This window comes from Geospiza fortis, unplaced genomic scaffold (genome assembly GCF_000277835.1).
Source record: "Geospiza fortis unplaced genomic scaffold, GeoFor_1.0 scaffold16, whole genome shotgun sequence".
Taxonomy (NCBI): Eukaryota; Metazoa; Chordata; class Aves; order Passeriformes; family Thraupidae; genus Geospiza; species Geospiza fortis.
In genome coordinates this window covers 4,971,052-4,995,325 of record NW_005054302.1, presented here as the reverse complement: position 1 = coordinate 4,995,325, position 24,274 = coordinate 4,971,052, and the positions used below count along the sequence as shown (strand labels likewise).

At 35.4% G+C, this 24,274-nt stretch overlaps 1 protein-coding gene across 1 annotated transcript in view; it reads left to right on the top strand.

Moving 5' to 3' along the window:
* Positions 1-24,274, top strand: part of ATM (ATM serine/threonine kinase) — a 57,926-nt gene that overhangs the window by 18,140 nt on the left and 15,512 nt on the right. Inside the window, exons 27-49 of the mRNA XM_031066052.1 lie at positions 43-161; positions 1,853-1,979; positions 3,201-3,400; positions 4,678-4,852; positions 6,458-6,622; positions 6,873-7,005; positions 8,889-8,984; positions 9,694-9,865; positions 10,245-10,386; positions 11,041-11,217; positions 11,580-11,748; positions 14,256-14,343; positions 14,686-14,841; positions 15,611-15,719; positions 16,477-16,565; positions 16,661-16,763; positions 17,427-17,482; positions 17,813-17,926; positions 18,436-18,540; positions 19,052-19,171; positions 20,055-20,289; positions 21,606-21,773; positions 23,692-23,811. Of these exons, the coding sequence (XP_030921912.1) occupies positions 43-161; positions 1,853-1,979; positions 3,201-3,400; positions 4,678-4,852; positions 6,458-6,622; positions 6,873-7,005; positions 8,889-8,984; positions 9,694-9,865; positions 10,245-10,386; positions 11,041-11,217; positions 11,580-11,748; positions 14,256-14,343; positions 14,686-14,841; positions 15,611-15,719; positions 16,477-16,565; positions 16,661-16,763; positions 17,427-17,482; positions 17,813-17,926; positions 18,436-18,540; positions 19,052-19,171; positions 20,055-20,289; positions 21,606-21,773; positions 23,692-23,811 (3,138 nt within the window). The remainder of the gene's footprint in view (positions 1-42; positions 162-1,852; positions 1,980-3,200; positions 3,401-4,677; positions 4,853-6,457; positions 6,623-6,872; positions 7,006-8,888; positions 8,985-9,693; positions 9,866-10,244; positions 10,387-11,040; positions 11,218-11,579; positions 11,749-14,255; positions 14,344-14,685; positions 14,842-15,610; positions 15,720-16,476; positions 16,566-16,660; positions 16,764-17,426; positions 17,483-17,812; positions 17,927-18,435; positions 18,541-19,051; positions 19,172-20,054; positions 20,290-21,605; positions 21,774-23,691; positions 23,812-24,274) is intronic.

Sequence of the window (24,274 nt, the reverse complement as noted above, 5' to 3'; positions counted from 1 at the left end):
AAATACATTTTTCTAATTAAAATGCTATTTTTCTTCTTGTAGCAAATGGACAATTTATCTCATAGTAACTTGCCAGAGATTGTGGTTGAACTGTTGATGACTTTACATGAACCAGCTGGTACCACAGTTGAAGAAGGATCTCATCTAAGTAAATACATAAGGTATGTACTTGCAGATTTTCTAAATGCTGAGTGTGTTTGTGTAACATTGTGCATTAAAATGTGCCCTTTAGGCATAAGAGATAACCCTGAAGCTAAGAGGGTTTATGTTAGTAGTAGTGATTTATCATAGTCATACCTCCTCAGGTAGTTACTCCCCAAGGTCAGGAGGAGAAGCTTGGTAATGTGGAATTTTTCTTCACTTGAGGTCACCAGTTGTGGTGGTGTTCACAGGGGTCCCAGGATGAGGGAAGAGATGAGAATCTTGACTCCATGTTTCAGAAGGCTGATTTATTATTTTATTATATATATTATATTAAAAGATAATGATATACTAAAACTATACCAAAAGAATAGAAGAAAGGATTTCATCAGAAGGCTAGCAAGGAAAGGAATGGAATGACAGCAAAAGCTCGTGACTCTCAGACAGTCCGAGCCAGCTGACTGTGATTGGCCATTAATTAGAAACAACCAACATGGACTGATCAAAGTTGCATTCCACGCCAGCAGATAATTATTGTTTTTCTTTTCCTCTGAGGCCTCTCAGCTTCTCAGGAGAAAAATCCTGGCAAAGGGTTTTTTCAGAAAATATCATGGCTATACCGTAATACTGCAGCCAATGGAAGGAATGAACAGTGGGCCAGGGAATGCTGTTGTGTGGTGTTGAGCTGGACTGTTGTGGCACTGCCAATTCACCTAAGTTCAAACCTAGATGGACTGCCCTCTGTAAAATTGGTCAGATTCTAGTCTATAAATTAAAGTGATTTATTTAATGGTTTTTAATAACTTGAAGTCACGGAGAGGGAAAGTGATCTGTTTCTTAGTGGTTCTGGCAGTGGCAGCTCCTGTCTTTGGTAAGGGGATTGGTTAAGCAATGCCAAATAAACAAATTCCTAATTAATAGAAATAGCCTAGTGCCAGAAATATCTTCATGTTTATTACCTTTTCAGTCTTTGTTTTTGTCCTAAAATTTCCATATTTGCATAATAATTTTCCAGATTTCTGTGTTCAGATACAAACTCTTTGGAAAAACATTGCAATTTGTAAAGTTCTTGAAGAAGATACCTTTATTGTAAAAATAGTTAGTTGAAAGAGTCCAAAGCATTTCTTGTAAAATCTGCCAAAAGTTAAATGGCTGAGAATTGAAAAACTCTTCAGTTTTTTTGCAGTGAGGTTATTAACAAACTGTGGTGTCTGCTTGTAAACAAAGCTCTTCTTTCTAAGAAGGAAATGGTAAGAATAAGAGTGATGAAATTTAGTTTATGTGCCTTTTTTACTACCATGATGCATTTCTTTTCTTTTTGAGGTCCCAGAAAATTTCACTACCCTGTTTTTCCTCAACCAAATTGTTCCCACAATTAAAAAAATGCAGAAGATTTACCCATGAAATGTAATTAGATTTTTGTGCTAAGTACCTTAGATAATACAAATGTGTGGGGTTTTAACAATGTGATCTCTCAAAAAAAAAAGTAAAAGAATGTTTAGAAAGTACAGTTTTGAAAGCTACCATAGAGGAGCAAGAAACAGATACAAAATAAGATGCATGTCACTTTTCTGGATGCTTTTGATGCTTTTTACTGAAAGCAGGTATTTTCTAGGAATTAATGTGTTTGTTCATCAAAACTTACTGTATTAAATGCAAGTGGTTTGACTTTTGAGAAGAAAAACATAAATCTCTTTTTTTATTCATTTAGAGAACTGGATCCTGCTCCTAATCCTCCTCATTTTCCATCTTATGTGATTAAGGCAACCTTGGACTACATTAGCAACTGTCATAAAAGCAAATTAAAAAGTATTATAGCAGTTCTTTCTAAAAGCCCTGTAAGTATGATGATGTATGATGTAAGAAAATGATTAATTTATTTTCTGTAGAATGCAAAATTTCTATTATGAGTATCTTTTAGTTAAATTAGGCATTTTCATCATTTCTATGTGAAGAAAAAAAACAACCTTAGACCCTTTTCTATTAATTTGTTTGCCTTTTGAAGTGGAAAATGTCCTAAATTCAGGGACAGAGTTATGGGCATTATATAATTATATTACTTCATTAATTATTATATTATGTATTTAATATGTCTTATATAACTGTGTAAATGATGTAATTATATGCATTATATAATCCATATAGAGTAGATTATTTTAAAGGTTTTTATTTTAAAATCTCTGTGTACCAGACACAGTTTAAAACATGGCAAATTTGTCACGTGTTTGAGGAATGTTCTAAAATAATTATACTTGGTCAATTTTAACTAAATACAGCCTATAATTAAAATATAAAATTTACTTACTTTTACTGTGTGAAAATTTTATACCTAGGGATATTTTTTGACGCTTGATTTTCATTTGTTAAAGCAAAATATGAAGACATAGGAAATTATACAGCCTTGCAATAAATCATAAATATTTTACTGTCTTCTAAGTTTGTTCCTTAGAAATGAATCTGTTTAAAGTTATGCTGTTTAATTGCATATATTGTCAACAACTTCCTTTGCCTACCTGTAAATAATCTAAAAATAGGAAAAAAATTTTCTAAACCATGTTTTATCTAAATCTTTTGAGTGTAAAAGTTAATACTGCCAGCCAGTGGATTAAGTTTTTTAAAATGTTACACTACCTGCCTAGTGTTCTGTAAGTTTACAGTTTTAACAGTTGCAGCCTGAAGTGCTGTGTTCTGTGAAATAGTGCATCTTGCACACATGAACATTATGTTTGAAAAACTACAGGTTGAATTCTTACCTGATGTTTTCATGGTTTTTAATTGGTGTTTCTTTGTTGATAGACATTGCCATCACTGTTTGGCTTTCTGAAAAATGGGCATAGCATATCTCATGTAGGGGGAATAAACAGAGGAAAATGAAGAGGTATATGGCTTATAGTTCTTTTTGGGGAGTTGGTTTCTCTCTAGGTCTTTTGTTTGTTTAAAGCAATAAAAATAATGAAGCTGTTTTGCCCATGTTAGATTTTAAGTTTTTAAAGTTTTTTCTTGATATCTGTATTGACATTATGAATAATTTTTTGTACTCATATTTTATTCATTTTTAGGATTCATTCCAGAAAATCCTTCTAGCTCTTTGTAAGCATGCATCAGAAACAAAAAACATGTATAAGAAACACAGAGTTCTTATAATTTATCACCTGTTTGTTGGTCTGTTACTCAAAGAGATCAAAGACAGTTTAGGAGGAGCCTGGGCTTTTGTCCTCCGAGATGTAATTTACACCCTGATTCACCACATCAACAGCAGGTAAACAAAGTAATTATCTCTAGTTCTTCCTGTCTGTGCTCCCTTGCTCCTGTAACCTTACATTCTGATATTGCTAGCAGATGTTAATTAATCTGTAAAATTAATTTTAAATTGCTGAAATTAAAAATAAAGTTGCTATTCTTTTATAATTTCAGAATTTAAGCGTAGAACTCTTAATAAAATAGGGAATGTTTTGTGCTAGCCTTACATTTAGATGTTTGCTATATTGCAGGTGTTTTGTATCTGTAATAGGCTATCATATTGTAAAAATAAGCAGTGTTAGGAGATTTTGATGACGGAATGTTTAGGATGAGAGAAAAATTTAAAATGTGGAGTTAAGTGCAAAGTAAGCACATGTCAAATAAAATGTGCTTATTGAGTTAATAAGAATGTTGGCATTTACATTCTCACCGCTAAGTAGCTATAGGAAAGTGAGAATTGTACACGTTATCTTAGCTTGCCCTCAGACTGAGAAAACTGGTCCTTCATCAGGTTAAAATTTAAGTGGGATTCTTATCTTTTGCATAAGAAGATTATAGATACTTTCTTACTTGAGCTTCAGCTTGGGGTTTCCCAGATAGTTATTAACCTACATGTCTCTGAGTTTATGTATAAATTGATTCCTTGGCTGGTTTGAAGCATTTCATACCCTGAGATGTTGAAGAGATGTGTGGATTTTATAGTAAATGCCTTTATTATGGCATTACTATTCTTATGTTGAACACTCAGCTGGGGCAGGGGCTGCTGATGCACTGGAGAGCAACACTCTCAGAGAGCAACACTTGCAGAGGGACCTCAGAATTCAGTTCAATAAAACCCTGAGAACCTGATCTGAATTTGAAGTGACACTGCTTAAGGGAGGAAGCTGCACTACATAATCTCCAGGTGTCCCTTATAACCTATTTTTTTTTAACTAATAGTCATTTTAGAGGAGGATTCAGAGAGCATGTTTTCCATTTTTTTCTGCTTCTGTCAAGATTGTCCTGACAAGTAATAATCTAAAACCCTTTTAGGGATTTTTTTCTTTATGGTATTTGTCTTTTAACAAGACTTTATCCCATTTTCTGAAGTGATCAGTCAGATTCACTGTGTTTCTCTGTGTCTCCTGAGCTAAGTCTTTAGAGCTGAATCATTGAGTTGATAAATTTTAGAGTTTAGAATAAATTCATCCTGACTTTATTCTCGTTTTCCCTTATTATTCCAAGGTGCATGAAATGTTGATACTCAAGACAGTGTCAATTTGTATTTCTTTAATTCCACTTTGTTTCCTGTGACAGACCCATCGTAATCAGAGACATTTCCATGCGCAGCTTCTCGCTGTGCTGTGACCTGCTGTATCATGTTTGCCACACAGCAGTTACATGCTGCAGCGATGCTCTGGAGACCCACCTTCACGTTATTGTGGGAACCCTGACACCTCTTGCCATGGACCAGCCTCAGATTCAGGAACAGGTAGTTTTGTGATGCTGCTTATGCCTTACCTGTTAATTTTTCCAGTTCATGTTCACTGTTCTTAAGGCTCTATCTGTACTTGTGTTCACCTTTAATTCCTTTTTCCTATGCTTTGGATATTTATATAAAAACTATTATTTTGGATGTAATACTATGCCTTTAGTTTTTTTAAATGCAATTTCACTTTTGGTACTTCTGTTTTGCCAAATAGCACATCAAGCAGCTAAGCAACTCCTTAAAAAACTCTGTATATGATTTAGTGGGAAATATGATGAAGACCTTTGGTACAAGGTGTCTAAAGGACAAAAAGGAAATGTGTGCAGAGAATAGATTTCAGTAGTTCAGCTATTTATTTAATAAATGATCATTTTTTAAAAATGTAGCACATAGGCCTTAAAAGGGAAACAAAGCAGTTTCTGTTGTGTGACAAGCATTGTTTCCCCTCTAGTGTTGCTTTTTATGTGCATTCTGCTGGGGGTGAAAATATAAGAGGATTCAGAGATTTACAGTTAGTAGCTGTAGGTCAGAAGAATGTGCCTGTTGCACTTCAGTTCTCATGTTGCCTTCTGGCTTAATCTGATTGCACTGTACCATAAGGCATCTGCATGGTTGCACTGTAGCCCTATGCCGTCCTCCTCCTTGAACTTCCAGTTCAGCTGGAGGGCTGTGCCAACCCAGCTGAAAATAACCTGGCAGTCTTGTTTCACAGCTTCCTGATTGTGATCAGATTTACAATATGTCTGTGTAAACAGCTGCACATGCACATCTGCAAAGGCCACGTGTCAGGGTATCCCTGGGCAGGAACAAAGTGGGGAGGACAGAAATTTCTCTGAGTTGGAACTGATGTCAAAGGTGAAACCTTCTCATATCCTACTCCTGCAGGGATGCATACCCTCTTATGATCATTTTTCAGTTCCTTCTTTTTTATTTTTTCTTCTAGCATTGAATGGAAGCTAGTTGATAATTTTCAGGTAAATAGAAGTTTTCAAATAAAACCCCCATCATTTAGATTTAAAACTCCTCGAAGGTGCTTGGATTGAATATCCAGTTGCGCAGATTTTTAAGTAAAGCATAAATGCAATGTTTTTCCAAAGAAAGTATGGTACCCCGTTGGCATTTATTCAAGTTGTAGATAGATTGTTATAGAAATTCTGCCAGAGTTCAGTGATTTGGGTAGTAAGGTATGATATATAGGTGTTTGTCTAAATTCCAAATTACCAGCACTTTAGTGAGAACAGGAAAGTGCTAATAACTCCAGAAATGCTTGGGTGCAGTTTGTTGTTAAATCATTGTGAATATCATAGAGATCATATTGGCCAGCATTTGAAATCAGCTTCGTCAAAAGACAGAGCAAACTGCAGGCTGGGATAGTAAAAGCTTTGATTTCTGTTTGGAAGGAGGAAGAGCAAAAATGTTCCACCATTTTAGAATGTATCTGTGATTTCCCCAAACCTCTAATCATCTTACAATTTTTAACAGTGTAAATAAATTATTTTACTAGTGTAATGAAACTTAGAGAAATACAAAATTTATAGCCTGAATAAGAAATATGGCTCAAAAATATTCCTCTGTCTTTTTTGGTTTTCATTTACTTTTTATGTTCAGGTCCTAGGCTTGTTGAAGTACCTGGTGATAGATAATAAGGATAATGAAAGTCTGTACCAAGCAATCAAGTGCTTAGATCCTTTTCCTGAATACCCTGCTTTTAAAGATTTGCGAGCAACTCAACAGAAAATAAAGTACAGTAAAGGACCATATTCTCTTTTGGAGGTAATTACATTTTAAAATATATCTCACATAGTGTTTTTTTTAATGCAAGCTTTCCACAGAAGAATAATTTTCTAACTATAATTTAAGTTTAAATGAGACATGTGGATTCTTTTATTGCTGGTTTCAGCCACGGAGATACTTGTAGGTCTCCATTTTTACTTTGCATCCATATTGTGAACTTGCTTAGAGCCACTTCTTTGCCTGAAGCCTTTACTTGTATGCTATATGTGCTTAATGCTGTGTTTTGCAGGAAATTAATCACTTTCTCTCAGTTGGAGTTTGTGATTCGCTGCCCTTGACACGGCTTGAGGGACTGTATGATTTACGCAAAAAGTTGGAACAGTATAAAGATCAGATGAAGGATCTCCTGAAAATTTTCCAGGGTACTGATGTCTGATTATGTGTTTTATTTCTTTTCTACCTGGTTTTAGGTGTTTAGTGATGTACCCTATTCTAATTTGACATGGATTTTTTTTGTATAATTGCCAATGTAATCATATTATAATTTGACACACAGAGTCGATTGACATTTACGTTTCATGCAACATCAAAAATATCTTTAGCAAAGTGAAATATAAATTAATTAGATGAGATGTTACATAGCAGAGAGGATAAAATACCCTTCAGGCATTTGGCATGGGTCATGTATGATTGTGAGTGACCAGGATAATGTGGAAGTACATTGATTTGTGGTCACTTCATGCTTTTTCTTGTATATGAATCTCCCTACTCTTTTAAATGAAAAAAAGCTTCAATTTGTTAAAGGCATGTTAGAAAGTAAAATTCTCAGAACAAATAGTTGGATTTAGTTTAGTTGAATTCGGACACGTGGCAAGATTGTGTTTCAGCCCTCAGTCCAGACGCAGTTCCTTCCTAGTTTGGTTTTCAGATAATTGTGCCAGATCATTTCACTTTTCTCCTCTACATCAAGTCTTCATCAGCTTGTGTGCATGACAGGAAGATAAAAAGAGATGATGTGATTAATTGTAAACAAGTACAAAGTAAAATTTGGATAAGAATTGTTATGTTGTAAGGCCATGGTGCAAGTGCATTTTGGCCCTCACATCCTGTATATCGTTTACAATTTTACAAATAACTCTCTTTGAACAGAGTTAGTGAAAGGGCAACAAGTTTGTGTGGAACAACTTCCATCAGAAGAGAACCTTGTGAGATTGAAGAAGAGATTGAGTAGGAATAGATAGAGCTGTATGAGCTGATGAATGCAATGGTGAATCATAGTAGGGAGTGTTTAACACTTTTATCACAGTACCAGAACAGATTAAATAGTGTGGGAGCAGTTATACAAGAGAAACCATGTAATTTCTTCAAAATGGATTCACCATGTGACTTACAACTCCTTACTATGAAAATTAACAACATAACTGACCTTAAAAAGAGTTGGACGTATTTTATAGAGATTATTAGGTGTGAAGATATGCTCAGGCAAACCCTGAGAAGTATTTTCTCTTGCTTTGCTGGACATGGGCTGGCAAGCTTAATGGGGCTTTTGCCTTATAATAAAATTCTGTTAAGCGCTTACAAGTCTATTATTCTATGTATTCATTTTTCTAAAGATGTCAAGTAAGCATAAGGTCTGATTCCAGGTTTGTACTCCAATCAGTGCTTTTTTTAAAAGTACTGCTTTCTTGGGAATTTTTTCTTCCTTACACTGACAAATCATCATATGTTTTCCTATACCATTTTGTTTGGAATGTTTATTTTTTAAAAAGACATCTGACAGGGAGCAAATATGTAAGGCAATTCACATCTTGAGAGTTTATAATTTGGCAGAGTTAGTCAACTAAAAGCTAATAAAATTCTTAAAAATTCTTGACAGGAAGCCTAATTTTGAGGTATTCCTTGGGTTCAGATTTAGAACAGAATGATGACATTAACTTAAGGGCCATCAGTGGAGCCACATAGTATACCTTCACTATTTCAAATAGCATTCTTACACCAACTTAAGCTACTATTTCATATATTTAATTATCATTTTTGCATCAAAACACTGAAAATAATAGCATAGGTGCATTCTAGTTTGGGGATTCTTTGGCTTATTCACATACACAGACATTTTTCCAGGCCATGATGAGTAAGAAAAATCAATAATTTAGTTGATGTACTGTTTAATACCATCTTGCTTCAGCACTAGTAATGCGTATTGACATTTGTAGGTAAAAGACACTGAAGCAATGTTTTCTTCTAATAACTTCACATTACAATTATACTGACATGCTTGGCATCTATTTTTCTTTCTGAATGATAGAAAAGCCAGAAGATTCTGTAATAGTGAAACTGGTGGTGAGCTTACTGCAGCTGTCCAAGATGGCAGTTAACCATACAGGAGAAAAAGCAGTGCTGGGTAAGTTAATTAGACCCACAAGTAAATTATGGCTGTCATTGCAAACACCAGACTGAAACTGTGGTTGTTCTCAGTGTTACCTCCCACTGTGCTTTCCACTTCAACACACCTGCAGAGTATGAACGAAAGAGCAGGGAAATAGATTTTGGTTTTTTTCTAATGAACATTTAAAATCCCTTGTAGAAAATTATTTTCAAGGTCACTTTTTTGGTTTTGGGGGTTTTTTTTCAGTTGTTGTGTGTTTTGATAAAATACTTTGTCTGGAAAGCAAATGAGGAGCACATTGATATACATTTTTATGTAAAATACAGATTAATTCTTACTGGGTTTGCAGTGTACTGTTTGGGCTCACACAGGCTTCTGTTTGTATTTACCATACCCTTTAGGGATTGAAAATTAGTAATTCTGACCTTTTCCATTTGCCAGTTTCTGGCAAAAGCCAACATAAAAGACATATCTGATACAAGCTGGAAAATCCAGAGCCATAGGCACTCCTAAAATTGAGTTAAAAAGCATAACTGTAATATTTATGAGTCTTAAGCTGCAAAATTTGTTCATATGTCATTTTAATCATAAAGCCCTTTAAGTGATTATTTATAAATGTTTGCTGCTTATTACCCCATAACAGTCTCAGTTCTAAAAGTAGGGTAGACCTTGTTTTAGTATGCATAAGACTACAGAAAGACTATAAAATGACATGTATTTGCAGAGGCTGTTGGAAGTTGCTTGGGAGAAATAGGTCCCATGGATTTCTCCACCACTGCTCTTCAGCGGGCTGAAAATGCACTGGATTCTAGAGCAGCGGATTTACTTGAAGATAGAAAACTTCAGTGTGTCTTCATAATGTTAATTCAAATAAACACTGCTTTAACAGATAATTGGTGAGTATACTTTATTTAGTTAACTCAAAAGCAAAATAGGAGCCATTAAGTTGCACATTGTTCAGATCACCTCAGAGTAACTGTCTGAAAGTGTTCTTAATACCAGCCATGTGCTTCTTCAAGGCTCAGACTATTTACCCAGTCAATCTTAGATGTTTCGTGGAAATTCTGTAGTAGGATGCAAGCCAGAGAGTCTCCTCTGTGCTGTAGAGGATAGCAGTGCTGTGGAGTAAATACTCAGGCTTTGTTCTGTAAAAAAATATGCAATGGCACCATAGATGGTGGGATTATTTATCTTGTGTACTTACAAAGGTGATTTTGAAAATCAAATACCTGAATGAAATTAATGATAACAATGTTGTGTATGTTCTTTTTTCAGTATTGATGTTAGAGCTGCTGCTGTTTCCTGTTTGAAGAACATATTAGCCACCAAGTCTGGCAATGAATTTTGGGAAGTTTATAAAAGTAAAGCTGATCCCATGTTAATCTATCTACAGCCTTTCAGAACATCCAGGAAAAAGGTACTTCTGATACACCTCATATGCATGGCATGTGGAGTAGAGTAAAAAGAAATATCTATCTTTTTTAAAAAGTGAATTTGAAAAGATGTTTGAGGTAGGCTTTGATAAATGCCAGATTTGACATTGATATAATTGCAAATCTGATTCTTTTACATGTCTGTTTCTTCTTTCTGTTTTACTTTCACGTAGGAAATTGCTGTTTTGACATTAGAAAGCTGTGTGCTTTCATTTAGACATCCAATTTTTTTTTAGACAGACAATACGATAAAGTATTACATTATCCATTGCCTAATGGATAATATGATACTTTCTCAGGATTCCAATGTTATTTGATGCAAAAAATGGTGGAAAATAAGTCAGAAAAAAGTGCATAATTAAAAGTGCAGAAATCAGACATTTCATAATTTTCAGTCTTTTTATTTGTAAATTAAATGTGATGCCTAATGTGACCTTGTTGATGTCACCAGTAAAATTTTATTTTTAATACTTTCAGATTTCCTTGGAAAACTTTACATTTGCATGAGCAAAATTGATATTGTTAATCAACTGAAGGACCAGTAATAGTTGATATGTTTGAATGTGTTCATTGCCATATGGCTTTTTAAAATGCCTTAGAATTTTTTAATATTTGCAATGTGCATATTTTTCTTGTAGTTTCTTGTCGTATCTGCTAATGATACAGAGGCTCCTTTAGAAAGATTGGATGACACAAACCTGTGGATTCCTCTGGGAGAAAGTCATGAGACCTGGATCAAGCACCTAACTAGTTCAATACTGGACAGTGGAGGTGTGAAAAATGAAGTTCTCCAGTTGATGAAGCCACTGTGTGAGGTGAGCTAAATCATACATTTTTACGTGTATGTGTGCTGTGATGCACAAAAAATATGATTACACATCTTGATAGCAGGTAGTAATTTCTGCTATTAAATAATTCAGGGCCTTTGTGATCATATATTGCAGGTACTCATAAAATGTACTCTCAAAATACAGGATTTGAAAGATAATTGCAAACATAGGTGAACTTTGTATGGCTGCTTTTAAGTGAATGCCAGCATAGCCCTGTTGAGTGGTTTGTGTGTTCTTTCTCAAGCATTACATGTTTGTTTGGGCAGTTGTGAGTTTGGTTGTAACCTGAGAAAGACAACCAAAAAGCATTTCTTTCTTAGCAGGTGCTGTGCATTGTTATTTTCTAGGTGAAAACAGACTTGTGTCAAACTTTGCTTCCATACCTGATTCATGATATCCTTCTTCATGACTCAGAAGAATCTTGGAGAAATCTTTTGTCACTTCATATCCAGAAGTTTTTTACAGCCTGTTGCAAATTTGCCTCATCTACTAGATGTACTCCAAATTCTGATTCAGGTAATGCCATAATAGTTTTGTTTCAGCTAAAAGAGGAATTCTAGTTGTGAAAAAAACTATCTTCTGATATCAAATGTATGATGTGCCCTTGTAGGCAGGCAGAATTTAGAAGCTTCTGCCCAACTGATCTTTTTTGATGGAGATGCCAATAATTTTGAAGCTGTTCACTGGCAGCACCCAAGAAGTGTCTTCTGTCTAACTTCTTTTCTTATTCATAACTGGATAATGTTTAGTGCTTGCTGAATTTAGATGTTATCCAATGTTAATTGCAGCAAGACTGAGTCATGGGCTGTCTTTTAAAATGACTGATGGGCAGGTAAATTCCTCTATTACTCAAACAAGAGCAATAAAAAGCAGTTTTCACCTGAATTTTCCCCTTGGAGAAGATTAACCCTTGCTTTAAGTATTGCCTAATATTTTTAATGGTCTTCTTATACATTCAAAAGACCCGTTCCATTCCAGCAAAATAAAAGGAAGTTGTAACCAAAAGAACTGCACCAGAGTATGAGAAGGGCAGTAAGTTAATTTTAAAGAAAAGCACCATTTAAACAAGCTGTTTATGTCCTTTCCAATTAGATTGTGGTTGAATTTAGCAGAAATCTGTGTAAAAGGAAGATCTTTGTTGTTAGACACTGGGAATGGTACATGCACTTTTTTTCAGGAGCTGAAATAAATACAGTAACTTCAGGTTAGGGTAGGTTTGTTTTTTGGTTTGGTCTGGGGTTTTTTTGTGCAGTAGTTACTGTGCTATATCTTCTAACTCCCTTGTTCAGTGACAGATCATTGAAAAAAAGAGTCTGTACAACGTCTTGCAGTCTCTTTACAGGCAAGTCATGCAAGCTTCAGGTTGCCAGAGAGGAAGGGGAACCCTTAGTATTGCAGTTTTTAGTAAGAGTAGTATAAATAACCCTAATGATGCTAGGTGTATTTTAAAATATTTTCTTGGATGCTCATTAGCCTGGATTGAAATTCTGGAACAGTATTCTTTCACATTTTTTAATTCAGGTAGCAAGCTCTTTCTACAACTCACAAATTTATGCTTAGATGTACAGGGTGACCCAAAATGTTCCAAGAAAAATATGAAGGGATTTTTCCAAGTTCTAGAAACTTGCAATTAGTTCAACAATACCAGTAAGCAAATGATGGAGGCCCCTTCAAACACTGTGATTCATGGAACCAGAATCACTTAGTTTGGAAAAGACCTCTGAGATCACTGAGTCTAATCTATGGCTGAACACTGTCACATCAACTACATATTGCACTGAGTGCCACATCCAGTCTTTCCTTAAACACCACCAGGGACAGTAACTCCACAACTCCCCTGGGAAGTCATTCCAATGGCTAATCACCCCTTCTGTGAAGAAATTCTTCCTAAAAAGAATTCTATTCTAGGAATCTTACTGAGGCAATACATGAAAAAAAAAAAGAAAGAAAGAAAGACATACAGAAGCTCTAAATGGAGTTCTCCGGGTGAAAAACTGTCCTGGTAACAAAAAAATCCCCCAAAACCATGAAGTAGCACACAGCTCATTGTATGACAGATTGTTTACAAATGGAACTGGAGGTGCAGTAGCCAACAGAGCAAAGATATATTAATTCCAAAATTGGAGTGATAGAACATCAGTATTCGAAAGAAAAATTTTAGTCATCCTCAAGGAGAATCTGTCATCCTGTGAAAACAAGGAGAAAACTCTTCCTAGAAAATCTGGATAAATTTAATTCCAATCCATCAGGATCCAAATGGGCTAAAACAAGCAGTTAGACATGGGGGAGTCAAATGCTTCTGAACACACTAATTTCCGTTTGTTGGAACGCAAAAAATGCCCAGATCCTTTTTTAATGTGGCTTTTGCTTTCTTTAGAGGAAATTGCTACTTCTGCACCTTACTGTAATCAAACCTTTGCTTGTGTGCTCCCTATTTCTTGCTTCTTGTAATTGGTAATTCAGAAATGACCAGAGGAATGAAGAAATTATTAATCCAATCACCAGAACACAACCTGTAGCCATCTGTTTGTTTGGTTTTTTTTTAATTCAGAAGCAACACATGGAAACATAGATTGTTTGAAAGTATGTGCCTGTATGTGGAAAGTATGGGGTTCTGTGTAGTCATACACACTCTAAAATCTGCAATAGAGTAATTTAATAAGAAGTATTTCTCTGACTTTGGAACAACTTACATGGTGGAAGCCTAATGTCAGAAGTCTGTTACAGTGCTTTTTGCAGTGATGTTAGTTCATCTCTTAATTCTGTAAGAAGAAATAGAATCCATAAACTAATAATACAAAGATAATTTCATCAAATTGTGGTACAAATTACTATAATCTCACTAACATCACTTAAGGAGAAGAAATACATTTTGTGACAAACTGTTAATTTAATTTTGGAAATGCAATTCAAGGAAGTTTTTAGTTATTTTCTTGACTGAAAATTAGTTACTTTTTATTTTGTAAATGGATGTGATATGACAAAAGTTCATTGTATTCTTTCCTTTGAAATATACATACCAGATCAAGAAACCCATAATTCTAGAAGTTTGGATAAAGTATCTCGACGGGCCATGCTTGCTGTTGTTGATTACTTGAGAAGACAAAAGAGGTGAATCCAAGCTTTTCAAAACATTGCCCTAATTTAATTGTGACTGTTCAAAGATCTGTTGGTGCTCTAGATTAAAGAAAAAGAACATGTTGCTTAAAAATAAAGATATAGTAGTGGCCTTGCATTTGTTACAGAAGTGATATGGCAAGCCTTAAAGGGTTCTAACTATGCTGAAGGAGTTTTCTAAAACCCTTGTGCCTGATACATTTCTTGTGGTATGGATTTTCTAGGGGCTAAGATAAAGCTAGCCTTCAGAAAGCTTTATAGTTGATACTGGATTAATTTTGTTTAATGCTAGATAAAAGGTCTGTTACAGCAGTATTAAAGTCTTTATTTAATCAGATCTGTTTCAGGTACAGTTTTTGACGACAGCTTCTGGCTAGATCTGAATTATCTGGAGGTTGCTATAACAGCACAGTCTTGTGCTGCTCACTTCACAGCCTTGCTCTATGCAGAAATCTACGCAGACAAGATAAATAGGGACAAACAGCAAAAAAGGTAGGAGGAAGAGTAAAAATCGTGTTTTGTGTGTCCCAGCAGTGTTTTGGTTTTAGTTTTATGAAAAGTCAGGGTAGCTTTAGAAATGTTCCATAGATGTGTATATGGACATGGAAAATATTTCCAGTCCTTGAATGTGATCCAAGCCTCAGAAGAGTGTCATGTTGATTTGTAATCAGAAACTTTTCCTAGTGCTTTTGGTGAAATTACAGCCAAAAATTAATCAAGAGGAGAAAGAAAACCCCAGAATGATAACTGGGATTCTGTGGATAGAGCTAAATGATCCTTGTAGGAGCTTTTCTTCCATAACAGACAATTATCTTTGTTTTCTGGTCTAGCAAGATCAAAGTATGGAACTAGTTTAGGTTTTGTGACAAACCACTGTCAGGTAGTGGAAATATAACAAAAGTTTGGTCATATGCACATATATTAATTAATTGCTTTTCTTTCACAGAGGAAAGAACATTTCAGGCATTCACAAAAGCAATTTGATTTAATAAAAGATTAGAAATTACAACGTGTGTGTAGGGGGGCTCTCCAAAAAAAACCACCTTGGTGTTAAAATCCTTTGATGTTGATATTCCCAGCTCAACTGATCACTTCCTCATTCTGATGGAGAGCCATACTGAATAACCTGGGGATATCATAGTCTTGCATTTATTGTTTGTGCCCCTTATTTCTTGAGTCTTGTCTCCGAATTTCTTCAGTTCAATATATGAAATTTCTTTAGTTCAATATATGAAATTTCATATTGAAACATTTCTTTTAGATCTTCTTTTAAAGCAGCTAAGAGTTTGACATTTGAAGAGGAAAGTCAAAGAACACCTATTACTACCTTGAGTGAAAAAAGTAAAGAAGAAACTGGCCTAAGTTTGCAGGTACTTGTGTGTGCTTCCTAATCTGAATGCAAACCCTCTCGTATAAGTATGATTAACAGTAGGTTTCATCTGAGCTGAGGGTAGATCCAGTAGAATTCAAAAAATGTGTTTTAAAGTTCTCCTCATACTTTGATTCAAAGTGAACTCAGACAAATTAAATTGAGTATTTGGTCACCTGAAACACTAACTGGCAAGTCTGAAATCACAGCAAAACAGGCTTTGTTTCTAAAAGAACTGACTTCAGGGTGGTAGCCAGCCAAAGATTTTTCAGATTTCAAAGATTTTTGTTTTGTCACAGATATATATTTACTAAAAATCAGCAAGTGATGTAGAAGTTGTAATTATCAAAAACAAAGTAGTATTATTTGATATATCAAATCTGATCCAGTAGCCTCATCTAAGTTACTTCTTTCCATAGGTCATTAATCCAGGACTGTGCTTGTATAACTTTCAAGATGCATTGCTTAGTTGGTGTATCTGATGTCATTTACTACTATTGCCTTTTGCTTTTCAACTAGCCTTCCTCAGACCCAGCTCTAGGTCTTTGAAAAATAAATTAGCATTGAAAGTAGGCCTGAAGAATTTGGCTAGACTGCGTAACTTTTTTTTCCCTGCCATGATAGGCTCGGATACTACATAAAGGAAAATTAAGCAATGATGTTACCTGTAAAACATTTATAAATTTATATGATTTATGTAAAACTAACTCAAGCTGGTTCCGAAAAAATAGTTCTTTATTTTGTGGTGCATGTTCTAGGACCTTCTCATGGACATCTACAGAAGCATTGGAGAACCTGACAGTCTTTATGGCTGTGGTGGAGGAAGAATGTTGCAGCCATTGGCACGGTATAATTTATTCATGTTCTTATGTTCTTTAAAGGCATTGCTTTCATTTACTAGTAAGGAACTTAAATTGAAAACTTCTTTTTCACTTACAACAGGATAAGAACATATGAGCATGAAGCAGTATGGGAGAAAGCCCTTGTAACATATGACCTTGAGACAAGCCTCTCTCCATCTACTCGTCAGGCAGGAATAATAGAGGTAATATTATTTTGTAAGAGGAAATGAGTTTAAGAAGTGATATTCATCATATTGAGTCATTTGTAGTGAGTCCAAATTTGTTTTTTAGGACTGAAAGTGATCTTTTTGTTCATTAAGTCTAGCCCATTGTCATAGGCATCCAAACTGTGGATATAAGACAACTCAATATTTGTTCTGAAAATATTAAGGTTCTTAGTCCTCTTGTCACTCACCCATAATCCCCATCATGGGTAATGAATTTTGTGAAATATTTAAAAATAAGTATATTCAATACTATTCTAGATTTAGGCCAGCTCCTAAAATGACAGGATGTAGAAAGTAATGTAGTTGTTTATTTTTGCTATCTCATTCTTAAACTACTCCACTATGAATCACTATGTGATTTTTCTGATACAGTAGATAAAAAGAATTGATGTTATTTTGAATCTTTAATATGCTTTGCCTTTTTAGCCTAAAAATGTTTATACCAGTTCTATAAAAATTTAGCATAGATGTATGTGTGTTTCCCCTCATTTAATTTTCCTATGGTACTTCTAATTTCTTAATAACCGCAAATTATTTAGTATCACTGTTACAATTCCATTACAGTTGTCCTTCATAGTGGCTTGACATGTAATTTGGTTAATTGGTCACAATTATAGAGACATTATTGCCTTCAAACAGATAGGCGTTATAGGAAATCTTTTACATCCTCATCAGGAGAAACAGTTCATTAAGAAGTAAAATGCGTTTTGACTTACCACCCAGGAATGAGAGCATGGGGAAATGTGTGCTGATAGTTAATTTGAAGCACAGTGTGAAAAATTATTCCGAAAAATGCCAGCCACAGTAGTAATAAAACCATTTTCCTGGAGTTGCAGATATCAATAGTGTGATTGGTAGTCTTATTAAAAAGTTTTCATTTTACGTGTAGAGTTTAGAAGTAGTCATGGTCCTGTCTTTCCTGCAAGGGGTTCTTTGTTTCCAAAAGCGAAACAAAGCCCTTAAAAAATACCTGTTCAGTTTAATAAAGGAGGAAAATAAATTTTGAGTAATTTTCTTAATTCCAGGCTTTGCTTAAAAGGTCTGGAACATGAAAACACTGAGTGGTGTGCAGAACTGCAGGAAATTCGGTACCAGGCAGCATGGAGGAACATGCAGTGGAGCCACATCTCTTCTGTCAAGTAAACCACCTTATCTTTTTGCTAGTTCTTTAAGCAAAAGACAATATGGTCAGATCCAAGCAAAAAAAGACAAGATCAGAACATAGTTTCTGAAAAGCAGGTCACCTAATTCATCTTAATCATTGAACTGAAAAGCAGTGTTTTTCACTTAGACTTGTCTTGTATCAATGCACATCCCTTTTTGTTTTCCTGGGAAACTGTACACAGGTGATTCTTCTTTTTGATTGTTCATAATGTCAAACTGAAATATACCATTTTTGATTCATATAGTACTTGTATCTTAAGTACAAGAGAGGGATAGAGAGAGCTTTTAGTATCTCATTTATAAGAAAACAGGAAATCTTACACAGTAAGCCATGAGAGGTTATAAAGTCCTGAATAAGCAAACACCAGTATTGATTCATGGCTACTGTATAACTAAAAATATTTGTCACAAAGACAAAATTGACTTCTTCATAGAGAAATAGGTTTTCATTTTATTCTGTGTTAACTTTTGTTTTATTTGTTAGAGATGAAGCAAGAAGTCCAGGGTACCATGAATCATTGTATGATGCTCTTCAGTCTTTACGAGATAAGGAATTCTCTGCTTTCCATGACTGTCTTAAAGATGCCAGGTAACAAATTGTGTGCAAATACTGTAATATGGGAGGGAGAAAGAGGTGAAGGCAATGTGTGTGTTTGTAGTCACAGGTTATGTATGAAAGACTATCAAGGGGTTTTATGGGCTCTAATAAAGACTCATGCATAGAATAAAAACTGCTTCCAGACTGCAGCTCAAAGTTCTTTAACCTCAGTTTGTCATCTGCATCTGTAATTTGTGTGCTAATTGAAGATACATTTCCTCTACACACCCCTTACTTTGTGGACCTCCTAAGTGGACTCCAGTGCCAAGTACTCTTCTTTATCTGAGCTATCACATTGATTTTGGAGTTTCTGTGTCCTTACTGGGTTTTCATTTATTGACAAACTTATTTTTTTAATTTGAATGGTAGTACAAAGTAACTCTAGACTGAAGAGTTTTGCTGTTTAAATTATCTTCACTGTATGGAAACTATATTATGGATATTTGGAATTACTTGCTAATATTAAATAAAACAATCTACTATTTTTCTGTTATATCCACAGAGTGAATGAAGTAGAAGAGCTGTGCAGAGGCAGTCTTGAGTCTGTTTATTCATTATATCCAACCCTTTGCAGACTACAGCTAATTGGAGAGTTGGAAAATGCAGGTCTGCTGTTCTCCAGGTGATTTCTTAAGATTGTTTCATAACATTTCCTCAGCTTGCAGGATTTTTAGTAATCAAGCATAGCACAAAACTTAAAATTACCTCAATAGATTTTATTCATCAGCATCTTAAACTTCATATTGAAAATGACAAGGATTTTACCTTCACTACATGAGGACAATTTTAGATTCTCTTTATTTCCAGATTGGCTTAATTTGCAGTCTAGTTTGAGTTATTTCATATCATGCCAATATAGTGTTTTAAATAACTGTTTTCTTTCCTTTACATTGAGTTCCCTCATACTCCAAGGTAGCAGTCGTATCTCCTAGCTTCTGGTTTACTTAAGTAACTGAGTCCTCCTCTTTTAGTTTCTTTTCTAAAAATCTTTTCCATTTCCCTAATGACATCCATAGCTTTACTCAAAGCTGTTTCAGTTTGAATTATTTTCTTCATGAACCTCTGTTACCATCAGTATTCTTCCCAAATTCTTAAGATTACTTTTTAATCACGGAAAAGAATTTATCTCTGTAGTGCTATTAACATAGAATTTTCTCTACTATAGTTCTATCAGTTTGGTAGCAAAAAGTCACCCTACAGTCTTTTCAGCAGCTCTGTGTTTGAGTGTGATTCCTTTTGCTGATGGACCTTTAACACAAGATTTTGATGCTTGATCAAGAATATTTACAGAGGAGTAGTTCACCTGAGTGTTGTACTTCATGTTTGTTAAAACTGGAAGGCTTCCAGTTTAGTCTGCATATGGTAACCATTATAGGGTTTTGTCACTATTTCTTGAAGTGTAGGTTTTGAGCTTTCTCAGCAGTTTACTTTTTACTCATCTTTCATTTCACTGATATTTACTGAAAATTAGTAACAAGTCTTTTTTCTTTTGGGAACAATTGCAGATCTGTTACTACTCAGCAACTGAATGACATTTATTTGAAATGGCAAAGACAGTCCCAGCTTCTCAAAGACAGTGACTTCCATTTCCAGGAACCTGTCATGGCTCTGCGCACTGTAATTTTGGAAATCTTGCTTGAAAAGGAGAGTGAAAACACCAAGAGAGAATGTATTAAAGACCTCCTGACCAAACATCTGGTGGCGCTCTCTAGATTGGCAAGAACTGCTAAAAATACTCAGGTAACAAATTTCAGGAAAGACCAGAAACAGATGTTTAGGGTTTTTTTAGTTTGTAAAAGAACTTAATTTTTAACAGCACTAATGATTAACTGTATTCTAAGTTTATTCAATAAATCAGTCTGAGACTTAAATTATGCGGAATTTATTAATAAATTGTATTTATCAGCATTTTTTTTTAATTTTGTTCATAAGTATAAGCCACTGAATGAGGTAGATAATACAGAAATAACATTTTTAGTGAAGAATGCTCTTCTAGCTCTCTTTCTCATTTTGGTGCAGTTTTACATATCCAACTTTCACTTGCATCATATGTTGTAGTGTTCCAGAGTAAAGCTGCAGAGATAACTTCATTGCATCTCTGTATTTAATGTTGTCTTCAAAGCTTGATACTCTCAAAGCACCATTGCACTGTGGCAAATCTCTTTCTGTGAATGACTTTATGGGATTTGCGCTGTCAGTGGTTTTTCCAGTTGCTGATGCATTTAAGGCCCAGAGACAGCCTTGGCTTGTTCTAGGTGGTGCATCTGGATGAGTAACTCATGAGAATTTACAGAGCAACAATATCCTCCAAGGACCTCTACAGAAAATAGTTCCAGCTAAATACAGAACCTGGAAAGGTGTTTAACACTTCACATATGCAAAACTAAATTAAACTTTGATTCACTATTCGCTATTTCACACATCGCTATTCATAAAACTCTTTACTCAGTGCCTCTGAAGCTGTTGGGGAGAATGATTTCAGATATCTTTGTCTCATGCCTGCCCAGCCACCAGCGCTGTGGCAGTGAGTATTCTGTAAAAGCCTCAAGTTTGTTAAAAGCGTAGTTTGCTCCTTGTGCTGTCATAGTCATACTAAGTAGTGAGGATGGTACTTTACCAGTGATATGTGTGAAAATGTAGGCATGCTAAAGAATTAGTATATTGTGGTGCCATTTTTATAATTATTTTTCTGTGGTCTATAATAATGTATGTAATGCATGTAATAATGTAATAATAATTGCTAAGCTATAAATCCATTAATTCAGTAGGTACTGATTATAGAATTTCTCTACCTCCAATTTAAAATGTTAAACATAGATACTTTATTTTAGAGTTTGTGAGGTTTGATTCCAGTCTGTTTTTGTTGCAAATCAGGATTTTTTGCAAGTTTATAGAGAAATAATTTCGCATCTTTGCTGCAAATAAATTTTTTGTTTGGATGGGCAGACTATGCTGCACAAATAGAGAAAATGGGGAGAGAGTCTAAAAACAAAACTTGCTGTGAGATACCGATATTTTACTTAAAGAATTGTTCATTATTATTTTTCCAATTTCAGCTTCCGGAAAGAGCTATGTTTCAAATCAAACAACACAATCCAAATGGAAATGGAGTTTCTGAATGGCAACTTGAAGAAGCTCAGGTTTTCTGGGCTAAAAAGGAAGAGAGTCTTGCACTGAATATACTTAAAACAATGATAAAAAAAATAGATGCAGATTGGTTTCAGGTATGTGTTACATAACGTCTGAACTTACAGGAATTAAATTATTTAAGAGCCTAATTTCACTCTCAGAAGTTTTCCCATAGAAGAAAATTTAAAATTAATTAAAATTAAAGTTTAATTAAAATTAAAAAGATTCTGCAATCTTGAATACTAATTCTGGGTTGTACTCTCAAAATATCTGAAAGCAATAAAAACTGTGTTAGCAAATCTTGTTAGGGGTTTTCAAAGAGAGTCTGTAAGATTGGCAAATGTAAGAATTCATTATTCATGGTCCAACACTAAACCATGTCCCTAAGCACCACATGTACATGTCTTTCAAATCCCTTTTAAACAGGGATGGTGACTCCACCACTGCCTTGGGCAGCCTGTTCCAATGTTTGACAATCCTTTTAGTGATTAATATCCAATCTGAACCTCCCAGGATGCAATTTGAGGCCATTTCCTCTTGTCCTACTGCTTGTAGCCTGAGAGAACAGACCAGCCCCCACGTGGCTGCACCCTCCTGTCAGGCAGTTGCAGAGAGCAGTAAGGCTCCCCCTGAGCCTCCTTTTCTCCAGGCTGAACACTCCCAGCTCCCTCAGCTGCTCCTCACAGCACTTGTGCTCCAGACCCTTCCCCAGCTCCGTTGCCCTTCTCTGGACACGCTCCAGCCCCTCAATGTCTCTCTTGCACTGAGGGGCCCAGAACTGAGCACAGGATTGGAGCTGTGGCCTCAGCAGTGCTGGGTACAGGGGGACGGTCACTGCCCTGCTCCTGCTGGCCACAGCCTGGCTGATCCAGGCCAGGATGCCATCGGCCTTCTGGGCCACCTGGGCACACACTGGCTCATGTTCAGCTGCTGTCAACCAGCACCCCCAGGTCCTGTTCTGCCAGGCAGCTTCCCAGCCACTGCCTGGGGTGTTGTCACCTGGCACTTACCTTGAACCTCATACAGTTGGCCTTGGCCCATCAATCCAGCCTTTACAGATCCCCCAGGATGATGTTTGTTAAAATATGGTCTACAAATACTTGATAAACTTAATTTTATGTACCTCTGTGGTAAAAATGCCTCTTTGTCCATACCTTTACATTTATCTGTGATGGCATTATTTGAGAATTTCAAAGCCATTTGCTTTGAATCTGTGTATGTTCTTAAGGAATATCACACTTCAGAAAAGCTGGATTATTTTGGGCCAAGTTCTCTATACATACTAGGGCAAAATCAAGAGTTGCTGCTCTTTTGATTTTTGTAATCTCTCCATGAATCAGTTGATGAGGTGATGAGGCCCTCCAAAGATTTTGTCCTTCCTTATGTTTACCCTGTCCATGTAAGGAGAATTTTGTTTTGACAGCCTGTGATGTTCACATATGTATTTCACAGTCAGTGTTGCCATCTTGGCCACATGGTTCTTTATATTAGAAGTATTTTGCAAACTTACCCTACTCTAGAGTTAAAGCTGAACATCCATTCTGGAGGAAAGTCCTTTGGAAACGTGCTCCATCATCTTCCCATAACACTTTAATCAAGTTTCCATGTAGAATTTGATGATCACACATGATTCTTTTGGTTCCTGGCTGTTACCTATGGAGTTGTTTATGGTACTTCAGACTAAATGGGAATACTTATAAAATATTTTTTAATTTCTTATTACATTTTTTCATTGGTTTATTCTGCTTTTGATTGTTCAAACAGTCAGGTATTTTAAAATGTGCACTCTCCTTTTGCCTTACATAGAATGTGAATGTGATTTAAGGTTATTGACTACTGTAGATGTGGATGGAAAATGACTCTGTAAATGCATTATGTGTAGTAGGCCTCAGTGATTGAATTCTATTCAGGGTTTAAAGGCTTTAGAAATTTCCTACCTCATATGTAAAAGATGTTTTTGTTTGATGCCTACCTCTCTTTAATTTTTTTTTCCCAAAACTTGCTTTTTCAAAGGTCAAGAATGATCCTCACCTGAAATTGATGTATACAGAGTGCCTGAGGCTCTGTGGAACCTGGTTAGCAGAAACATGCTTGGAAAACCCTACAGTCATCATGCAGAAATACTTAGAAAAGGTGCATCCAGTATTTGAAATGTACAATCTGTGAGATAATGCTGTGTTAAAATACAGTGTTAAAATGTCAAGTAGATTTTTCAGTGCAGTCTTTATTTTTCTGTATTGAAAAGATGGTTTCTTATATAAATATTATGGTTTCACATTGTGTTGTGTAACACTGTAATCTTGTTAAATGTTCAGAATATGGTTTTGTAGAAATCACAGTGAAATGTCTTTTATTGGCTTAGAAGTGCAGTGATTACAACTACTTGTCTAGTTTCCCTTTCCTGTTCCCTATCCCTGCCTCTTCCTTCTCAGGACAATTATTCACTCACCAGCTTTTTAGTACAGCCATTCTTTTTAGTACAACCATTCTAAAAAGAAAGCCATTTTAAAAGCCATTGTATTTCAGAGAACCACACAATCAATCAGGTTGGAAAACACCTCTGAGATGATGGAGTCCAACCTGTGACCCAACATCC